This window comes from Phytophthora ramorum (assembly GCF_020800215.1).
Source record: "Phytophthora ramorum isolate Pr-102 chromosome Unknown Phyram_PR-102_s0011, whole genome shotgun sequence".
Taxonomy (NCBI): domain Eukaryota; phylum Oomycota; class Peronosporomycetes; order Peronosporales; family Peronosporaceae; genus Phytophthora; species Phytophthora ramorum.
In genome coordinates, this window is record NW_027150657.1 from 1,818,949 (window position 1) to 1,829,636 (window position 10,688).

The following is a 10,688-nucleotide window of genomic DNA, read 5'->3' on the forward strand; positions in this document are numbered from 1 at the left end:
TTCGCAAGACGAATGCTTATCGAGTGTCGTTCTACTGCAATCAGACAACTCAAGCACCATGGATCCGAACCAAACACGCGAAGTTGGTAGAGTATGATGGCAAGGTCTATTGCCCTACTGTCAAATCTGGTGTCTTTCTCACCAGACTCAACGGAAAGGATCATTGGACGTAGCGCAAGTCAACTCAATCATGATACATTTGCGTTTCGCGGGCGGGTACTACAAGACGTGTCGTCTTCTATGATACTCAATCATGATCCTGTTTGCGTTTCGCGGACAGGCGCTACAAGGCGGATATTGCTCTAGACAAATGCATCAATATGCAAGTTCCATTGTTGCGCGGCAGTACCATTGAGTTCGTACGCTCGCACTGCATCGCCCTTCGTGTAGGGACCACCGTTCTCGAGCGCGCAGCTGTTGGAACGGTTGATGACTAGACCTCGCTAGGGACAATCGAACACGATGACCCATTTGTAGTTCTTAGAGTTTCCGTTTCCGGACCAGAGTCCAAACAGAGTTGAATGCTCTTTGTCGCTTCTAGCAAACATTGCTAACTTCGTATCTCTGCATGGACAGAGCGATCCTGTCTTTTGGTTGTACTCAAACTGAAAAGCAGGTTTCGTGAGATCGTAGTTCTGACTTGACTTCACTAAGATCGTGTCTGGAGTGTTATACAAAGTGTTTCGAGATCCTTTGTTGTCGTAGATTGAAACACGAACCTTGCGATTCACTGTTTGATAGGTATGCACCTTGCCGGCAACATCAGTGAAGGTCACAGGCGATAGGTACGAGCTAATGTTACTGCTGTTGATCTTCATCAAATCATTGAAATGAATGGTTGCGTCGGAGTCGTTGCCTTTGCGCGGATATCCATATAGACATTCCTTCTTAGCGAACGGATGGGTGGTCACCACTATCATCATTACAATGATAACACCAAGAAGCAATATCATGCATAGTGGCAATACGGTTGTTATGCTTAAACCTGTCATAGCTCTATATTCATGCAATTTATACTTTTCGAAGTTATATCAAACTCAGTATAAACATGATTCGTCGCTACATCAGCACTTCACGAGTTTGCGTCTCGCGAGAGGTTGCTCACGCCCGGCTCACCCAAGCTCTAGAACAAAGTATCATTGACATCAAAGCAATGCATACAGATATGGAACGACGCATGTTCAACAATGAACGAATGGTGTCAGCCGTTGCCAAAGACATTGAAGACATTGGTGCTCAACTCAATCGTTTACACATACGAGTTGATGATCTCATTGATCATCTGAATGGAATCAGATCGTAATACGCTTACGAGTCTTGCGCGGTTTACTAGACGGAGCGCTAGTTAGCTCCAATACGGGTGAACCGGGTGCTTCGGCGATTGTCGGTTCAGCAACCGGTGCTTCAGCGATAGTACCCGCCGCGTCTAGCTCTGCGTTTGTCCATTCCACTTTCTTGCCGCCATCGTATGAACGGGCGTAACGATATTGAATGAGATACTCGTTCACATTAGTTAAGCCAGACTCATCGATAGGATCAATAGTGTTGAGCTGAGCCAAGACGCGACCATACTTATCAAACTTGCCTAGCGTGACTCTGATTACCTTATCTCTAATCAACTCATTCAACGCTTCAATGCCTTTCAAGCAAACGTCTACTTCAGTCTGTATCGCTGAATGTAACTCGGGCGCGTCGATCCCGTCTACGCGAAGGTTCGTTTTGATCATTTGTGAATTGAACTCGAACACATCAGTTACTGTATCCGGATCATGCACGTTGGCTGCTCGAGCGTATGTATCGATGCCATCAAACGAAAACCGCGGAACGGATGATGTGTCGAGCTCGGTTAGCCGTTGGAGCAAATCCATTATTTGCAAAACTGATATTGAGAGGTGGCTCATTTATATATACTACGACCGAAACAAAACAAAAAGATATTATAGATTCACAGTCTTGATATACTTTATAAGTGATAGTTCACGATGGAAACGCCTTCTCGGCGACGAGTTATGACGATTCATACTCGTCAAGAGATGGCAGCCGGAAAGGTTGCTAAACCAGTTAAGCATGTTTATGTTGATGATCCAAATGATAGCCCATTTGATGATTCAGATGATGAATCACGCGCAACTGCGGCCGCGACTAAGAAATGGGACAAGGAGCTCAAGCATGATCCGTTCTATCAGTTCATACAGATGCCGATCACTGTAACGTTTGAAAAGGTTGAGAAGCGTATCAAGAAGATGATTGAAACCATTCCAGCCAATTAGCAACGCATCGCAGAGACGACGCTAGCGCCAAACATCAAAACCGTGCGCGGAGTGATCACTGGGGAGCAGAGCGGTCTTACTGTTGTTGATATCAAACATAATAGTACGTTGTTCACTGAAGAACTACTAAAGGATACGTTGAACACGGCAACACCGAACAACGGAGTGCATTTGTATTACAAATATGATTCTCGCCTTCATAGTATATACGATACGCTTCCGGGAGTATCGGTCTACAACGAAGAACGTTACGTCATCACAGGTGGCGACTATCATTGTAAGAACAAGTACAAACCTATCATTGCCATGCCCGATGCATTGTTCGAAACGTTACACGGCGCTCAGCTACAACCGGAGAGAACTCATCATGCTTGCGGTAAGCTGTTTGCTATCTTAGACAAAGAATGGTTCAACTCGAAAGAGCATTTACGTTACTTAACACATGTAATGCGAAACGCAAAGACAACCAGACCAGTCATCATCGCAACGTTCCGTGAAGTGATTGCTCATCACATGGGATGGTTTGATCAATACAAATTGGAGCTTCTTCTAGAGGAACCTACGAGTTATGTTGATAAGCGTTCTACACTTGAATTGCTTGAACGAGATATCATACGTGATCTCGGTAAATCAGAGTTTGATCGCAGAGTTGCTGAGATCCCCGCTCCGGTTGTTGATCCATATCCGCGGTTGGTTCATGTCGATGGCACGATCACAAAGCTAAGTGATATCAAAGCTATCTATCCAAACTTGACAGCTACTAAGGTAGTCGCGCTCAATGGAGCGTATAAGCTTTCGACAAAGAAGATATGCAGGTATTGTAACAATCTGTATATCAGAGACTGTTGTACTAGACATCATCATTCGAAACGGTCTACAGCACAATACATCATAAACGTACGTATCGTGGAATAAGACAATTTGCTTTTTATGTTTTGTTACTTGGCAATTCAGCTTGCGGCAAATCAAGCTGTTATCCGGGGTTATCCAGAACTATTCTGCAGATGATAACAACTTACTTAGAGTTACTGTAGATACTAATATTGCCTGCCTATAGTGTGTGCACAACACGGACCAGCTGTTCTGGCGGATTCTGTTCAATTCTTAAAATTGAATGATTCGCATATTAGTATATCATTGACTGCGCGAGATGGCAACCCCTTATCATTTGATTCTTGAACCATTGCGCGCAACTGGGCTGTTTCAGATGTTACGTTGCTGTAACGTGTCGTTCCAAACATGCTTATGGATTGGCACTGTGATGTATCGTTTCATAGTTGATTCATTGTTTCTCGATTTGTTTCGTTTGGCAGGTACTACTCATTGGATCGGTAAAGCTATCGGCACTATACTAGGCTTATGCTTGACTGTGCTAACGTTTCTACTTGGAGATCCAAGATTCGTATGCTTTGTACTTGATCATATAATAAACATTTCGATCGATGGCTGTATCAATATACAATCATCATTCTTTGTAACATTAGCGATCATGGCGATTCTTGTGAAGTTCTGGCATTCTCTTAAGGACGCTATCGCAGACTTTGATCTGAAGGACGCGCAAGCAAAGAATGAAGAAGCGCAACGTAAGTACGAAGCAACTCAAAAGAAGATTCTTAATCAGTTGGAGATGCTAGTCGCGCAGAAGCAAAGCATTGAAGAGACTACTGGTGAATCATTGAAGGCGTTTCGCCCCGTATCATTCAAGAGCAACGTGAACAACTTTACACAGTTATCACTCAAGCATTGGATCATGCGATTGCAGACTTTGATGGCATCACGATGCAATACAATGCTCTTGAAGCGGCTCGCTGCATGGAGAATGAATCAGACTCTGAAGAAGACATTGAAGATGTTCTGAAAGCTGTTCGTGTTATCGAAACAGAGAATAGATACGAATAGAGTATCTCTCTTTTTTTTTCGTGTTATCGAAACAGAGAATAGATACGAATGGAGTATATCTCTTTTTTTTTCCCGTGTTATCGAAACAGAGAATAGATACGAATAGAGTATATCTCTTGTTTTGCTCTAGAGAGCCATTTAACGAGTTCTCATTCTGACCTCAAAATTGAAGTTCTCACAGATTAATATACTAATAACCTCAAAAGACTTCATATCTACCATGAACGCTACTTACATCATCGAGTTCCTCTCGCCACACTGGTCGCTTGGCACTAGTCACGAGACAACGCACAAGAAATCACGTATTGTGGCTATCTGTTCTTCCCAGAAAGATATGAGAGATGCGTTGGAGAAGATGTATCAATCATACATCAATGACCACGATTACAAAGAAATGGAGATTGTGTCGAAACTTGTCAAGAAGCAATGCATCTTGAGCTACGCTCGTGCAGTTCACGAAATCGCGTGGATCGTCTATAAGCTGCCTGAGACGTCGGGCCACTTCATTACTACTGAAGGACTGACTCCTGAATCAATCTGGACGATTGAAGAAGAGTAAAAGCATGCTTCACTTAGATAATGCTAATCTAGCAATTGTCTTTTTTTGCTCTAGAGCTATTCTGACCTCAAAATAACAAATGCGGCTCCTTAATAGTATAAATCATTTCAAAACGCAATAATGGCTGTCCTTCTTGCATCTGTGAGCAAGACTCTGTCGCACGAGTTTGATGGACTAGTGACTGAGCTGATCTCATCGTTCTTGCAACCGGCGACCCTTGATCGCGCAGGATCGATTGCAGTGCTTACGAAGTTCACGAACCTACCGATCACTCAGACAACGTTTGATACAGCGATCGCGACGAACAACCTTGACGTAATCAAGTGGCTCCACGTGGAGAGAGGTTTTGTTCTTGGCGACGACAATGTTGATAGCTTTGGCATTGCTGCGGAACGCGGATACACGGATGTCGTTACGTTCTTAGCTCCAACTGACATTACACGTGGCGCATACACATACGCGTTGTTCGCTGCCGCTGAGTATGGTCGCTACGAGATTGTAGATATGCTAAGTGGTACGTGCAACTCAAACGAGATTCGAATTGCGAACATCACTGCGATTGTAGCGAATCATTATGAGCTTTCCAAGATGCTCATAACGAAGCATATGATTCAGTTTCCACAAAGAGCGTAGAGAGAAGATGAGTGAACATCTTTTTTATGCACCAGAGCCTCTAAAGCTATTCTTAAAATTGAAGTCTCCACAGATTAATATATCAATCACAACAATGACTGCTACTTCGATTCTCGCATCTGTGGCTAACGCGCTATGCAATGACTTTGATGGGCTGGTGTTTGAACTAGTTTCATCGTTTCTTCAACCAGTTACGCTGAATCGTGCAAGCTCTATGATGGTGTTTACGAAGTTTAAAGATCTGCCATGCCCGCAAACTGCTATGACCTTGGCAGTGAAGAATAATGATTTGGATGTTATTGAATGGCTGCTCGCAGAGAAAGCTCTCACCTTGAAGAAGAAAGCGAGTTACAAAGCAATCAAACAAGCAATCAATAATGATCGATTCAACTTGATTGAGCTTATATGCGCTACCAACCATATGACTATCAATATCTATTCATTGATGAAGATGATAATTTATACAAAGAAGTGGAAAGCGTTTGAGCTTCTTCATGTATATGCCAGCGCTCATATGAATGGCACAGCCTTAATCGAAGCTGCACGAGATGGACAGCACGAGATTGTAAATCACTTGTTGAATCAAGTTCGTAATGAATGTTACTTTTCACTGGCATTGGATGCTGCCGCTGCTCAAGGTCATTGCGCAATCGCGAGTCTCTTGTGTACCAAGACGTTGGGCTCGTCTATAAGCTGCGCGTTAGACAAAGCGATGCGTTGTAATCAATCTGAAATGGTAAAGCTGCTGATCACTCGTTGTGGAGGTTTTGAACACTGGTGTGCGCTATCTGGCGCTGTACGTAACAACCAATGTGACTACGTCAAGCTCTTGATACCAACTCAATTGCTAATCTTCTTGAACCCATCTTTGGCGATTGCTATTGAAAACGGATTTACTGAAATCGCAACAATGATCACCAGCGCGATTGAGCAACACTAAAGGTCTTTTAGCTTTTTTGTTTTAAATTGAACATCAAACATATAAGTATATCAACACCATGATTTTGAACTATGCTCAAGCTAAGCAATATGTCAATCGCCTTGCGGAGCTCCTCAGTTATGCTAAAGACACCACTGCGACATTGGCTGATGTCAAAGAAGATGTTGCAGTAACTACTGACAAGGTTGATACTGCGCTCGAGTATCGCTTCGTGAAGCTCGACTGCGGCCAACTCGATTATGTAACTCGCAACTGTTGTTCAGCATTGCACAATAGCGCGTCTCTTGTGTAACAACTCTGTGGTGCACTCTTTTTTGTGTTTCGAGTCAGTTCGAGCCTTGATGGGTGCTGCGTCGCAATCAAGGTTTTTCAAAAAACACTAAAACCCCAAAACCTCAAGTGCTTCTTCCATGCGATCCATTCATTCACGATGGACGAGATTGTTCTCGAATCTCATTCCGAAACGGACGACTCTCGAGAGACACAGTTGATCCCGTCCGAAGATGAATCTGTGAAGACGCAGTCGCTCCCGTCCGACGATGAACCACAAACTCCGCCCCATGGTCATGATGAAGCGTCCCCGTTGATGTCGCCTCCGACTATACAATCCCCGCTGATGTCGCATCCGACAAATGAACCTCCGCCGCCAACGATGGAATCTCTGCAGATGTCCCCGCCAACGATGAACCTTCCAGAATATGTTTCGCCGGCTCCGTTCCCGACCGAGTACTCGCAATCACCTCCGCTATCAGAACCAGCGTCGCCTTCATGTGCGGAACCCATTGATCCACCCCCGCGCGACGTGAGCGGCACGAGGAGGAGTATCGCTGCCGAGGGTCTCGGTGGTGCTAGTACTTCTGCTCAGCCGCTTACGTTGACATCCAGATTGACTAGTAAGGTTGCCGAGGAGCTCGGTGGCCAGTATGATCCTTTTCACGAAGAGATCAAACATACTAATCCCATCTGGATGGCAGGATACCTTCCGCACATGGTCGGCTGGCAAGTGGACGGCATTGGAACAAAACTGTTCGACACGTCCAGTTTGATCGGCATGGGAGATAGCTTTGTGTACCAGCTAGAACCGTCTATGCGAGACAAGTTCTACTTTAACGCTCACGATTGTTTTATAGAATTGTTTTGCCGATGGAAGCTGTTCAAGAGGCGCGAGCTGGGAGGAGATCGCGTGCACCCAGACGACCGGGCCATCGCGTGGAACGCCTTCGTGATCCAGTTCCGCCGTGACCCTGTCCATTGGGCGCTTCGTTACCAAAACGTTCACGATCGCTTCCTGACACACTCTCTACTCGGAATGAAGATGGCGGTTCACGAAGAGTCGCGCAACTGCGGTCGGCGGTGTCGCGTTCCCTCCAACATGTATTGTGAGTTTTGCTACAACGGAGTAGCCGCCCCGCCCTTTAGGGTTTAGGGTCCATATACACGAGAGGACAGTATAGTGAAATCAAGACAAACCGGAGAAGGGTAGGCCGGTGCTCCGTGTCCTCCATTTATTGGCTCGGCTTTCCTATATGAACGCTCCGGGTCTTCTCCGAGGTGAGTGTCCTCCCATTTTTGGCTCGGGTTTCCTATATGAAAACTCCGCGACCATTTTCGGTCAATTTATCATGTTCGGGGGGCCATACAAACTCGAAGTCATGCATAGAAATCCAAGTCATTCAGGGTTAGTGCATAAACCTCGACAGCACAGCTTCCTAGCCAATCAGGAGATAGAAAAACTACCATCGTCAGGAGTGATCCGTTTCCAACGGAAAGCTCTCTACCGAGCAAATTCAAAAACTGAGTTCGATTCCGGTTAGCCTCTTGCTAGCTCGGCTCTCTCTCTCTGCTCGCTGCCCTACCTAGACCTCTTCTCCTTTACGTACCTCGGCGCGGTCGCCAACCTGGTCGAGTCGTCGTGTCTTGCCTGATCAGTCGTGTAAAGACCTGTAGCCTCCGAGAGCCAGAAGGAGGGTTCCGCTGGAGCAGCCGGCGGATCACTTCCCCCTCCACGTGAAGTCGGTAATCAGGGTCGCGGCTGGCGCGGTTGGCGTCGGCGGGGGGCACGCTGGGCTGGACGTTCGTCATCGCGGTCGGGACCCGCCAACGCGGCCGCCATGTCGCGGCGGGACCGAGCTTCAGGCTGGTCGTCGACGAAAACCTGAAAAAGGCCCGGCACATCCTGCTTGATGATGTCGGCTGGTTCCCATGACGCCTCGATGTCGTCAAGACCGAACCACTTGACGAATACCTCCCAACGGTGCGAGTCCGGGCTCAGCCGACAGTCGAGCAGCGCTTCAACCAGATGTCCACCCTCGCCGTAGATTGCCTGCTCTTGGAGCTCCTCCACGCGCCCACGGGCGGCGTCGCGATAAAGCTGAAGTCGGGAGGCATGGCGGATAGTGACAGCGAATGGCTCGATAATATCTTGGACCTCGAAAGTGTAGTCATTCAGCGCCTTGAGGATGCGCTTAGGGCCGCGCCACACCAAGGCCAGTTTGTGCCCACTGCGCCCAGTTGCTGTCGCCGCCAGGACGAAATCACCTTCGCTAAACTTGTGAAGCCGCACACCTTGGCGACGCGCATGCCGCTCCCGCGCCGCACGCCGGCGCTTCTCGCTGGCACTCACCATTTCCGCATGCATATTATCCAACGCCTCGCGAACAGCGGTGAGATGACTGCGAACTTCCGAGTCGACCCACTCGAGGGTTGCCTGCGTTGGAGATCGAGGGTGCAAAATGCTGCGAAGCTGGGAGTCAGCCGGTAACGCTGTGAACGCTGTCAGGGGTGAGCGGCCATCCAGCCTGTCCGCGGGCATAGCGTTAAGCGCCGCTTGCACCACCGGTAGTACTGCAGGCCAATCTTGAACATGCATCCTGCGCTCACTTAGAAGAGCCTTCACGCTCTTAAGAACCTCTCGGTTCACCACTTCGACGGTGCCATTCGCCCACGGCGTGTAGGCAGTGGTGAAATGATGGTGCGCACCCAGGGCGCGTTGCAGGCGTTCGACCACTTGGTTCCGAAAATGCGCCCCCTGGTCGGAGACCCACTGATGCACAACGCCAAAACGCTTGAACCAATCGATGAGACCCTGGTACGCGTGGTCGGATGTCGCGTGCGTACATGCCAACAACTCGACGAACCCGCTCATTCCGTCCTTAAGGACCAATACGTACTTGACGCCACTCGTGCTCATGATCATGGTCAGGAAATCGAAGTGCAACACCTCGTTGGGGCGCGTCGCTCGCAATGTTTCGCCAAACGGACGCGGAATGCGCCCGCCTGCGGCCACCATGCAATGTAGGCACTCGTTGACAAACGTGGTTACGTCGGGGCCCATCGTGGGCCAGAAGAAACACGTCGAGAGCGACTTAAGTGTCGCGGCCGCCCCGCGATGGCCACTGGCTCCTGCGTGCGCCACCACGCATAGACGCTGTTGCAATTCACCCGAATCGGGCGGAATCCATACTTGCCCGGTGGATGTCATCTGTAATTGCCGCTCCTCGTTCCACTGTACACCGGGGTGCGCCGCCGCTCCGGCAGCTTGCTGCACGGCTCGGATCTCCTGCTCGGACGGCCACACGAAATCTGCTTCTTCTAGCGGGGACACGCGTTCGACGACTGCGAGGCGAGCCGCTCGGATGGCCGTTCGCGTTGCTTCTAGTGGAGGCCCCGCGCCCCAGCGGCTCAGCAGGTCGCCCCACGCATTTTCCTCGCCTGGCACGTGTTCGATTACGTAGCGGAAAGACATGAGCGCGAGCGCCCAACGTTGTAGCTTGTCAGCTTGGTAGCGCGCCATCATCCCATCGGTCGCATAGGGGTTAAAGATATAGACCAAGTTACGGTGATCCGTAAAGAGATGAAATCCACGAGGGCGCAATAAGAGTACTCCAGTCGACGCACAGCCTCGACAATTGCGAATGCCTCTTTTTCGATGGTGGGCCATCGCTGCGCGGCACCGACAAAACGGCCACTGAGGAACGCAAGTGGGCGGTGATGTTGCTCCGCCCGCGGCAGCTTGAGCTCCTCCGGGTCAAGCATCGTGACGACGGCGCCCCAGTAGTCGTTGCTGGCGTCGGAGTATAGGCACAGGTCGGCCGTAGGACTCGGGTGAGCAAGTGGCACCATATTGAGGAGCGCGTCCCGGACAGCTTCCACTCCGGCCATTTCGTCTGCGCCCCAGCTGACATCTTCCAATCTGACTCGGGCTAACTTGACCTTCTTCCTCGAGCCCGCGATCTGCGCCGCCCGGTCTAGTGCGTCGTACAGGACTGCCGTGATGCGCGTGAATTCTGGAATGCTCTGCCGCATCCAGTTCACGGCGCACAAAAACTGCTGGAGGTCTCCGGCTGTCTGCGGCGCCTGCATCTCGACCAATCCCTGGATTCGCTCT

At 48.8% G+C, this 10,688-nt stretch overlaps 1 protein-coding gene across 1 annotated transcript; it reads left to right on the top strand.

The window, feature by feature from the left end:
- Positions 1-6,731: 6,731 nt before the first annotated feature.
- On the top strand, positions 6,732-7,727 carry KRP23_11336 (uncharacterized protein; the record flags this gene model as incomplete). The annotated part of the gene is made up of 1 exon (XM_067881875.1): positions 6,732-7,727. The coding sequence occupies one exon, from the start codon at positions 6,732-6,734 to the stop codon at positions 7,725-7,727; it is 996 nt and encodes a 331-aa protein (XP_067741150.1).
- Between the last annotated feature and the right edge of the window lie 2,961 nt (positions 7,728-10,688).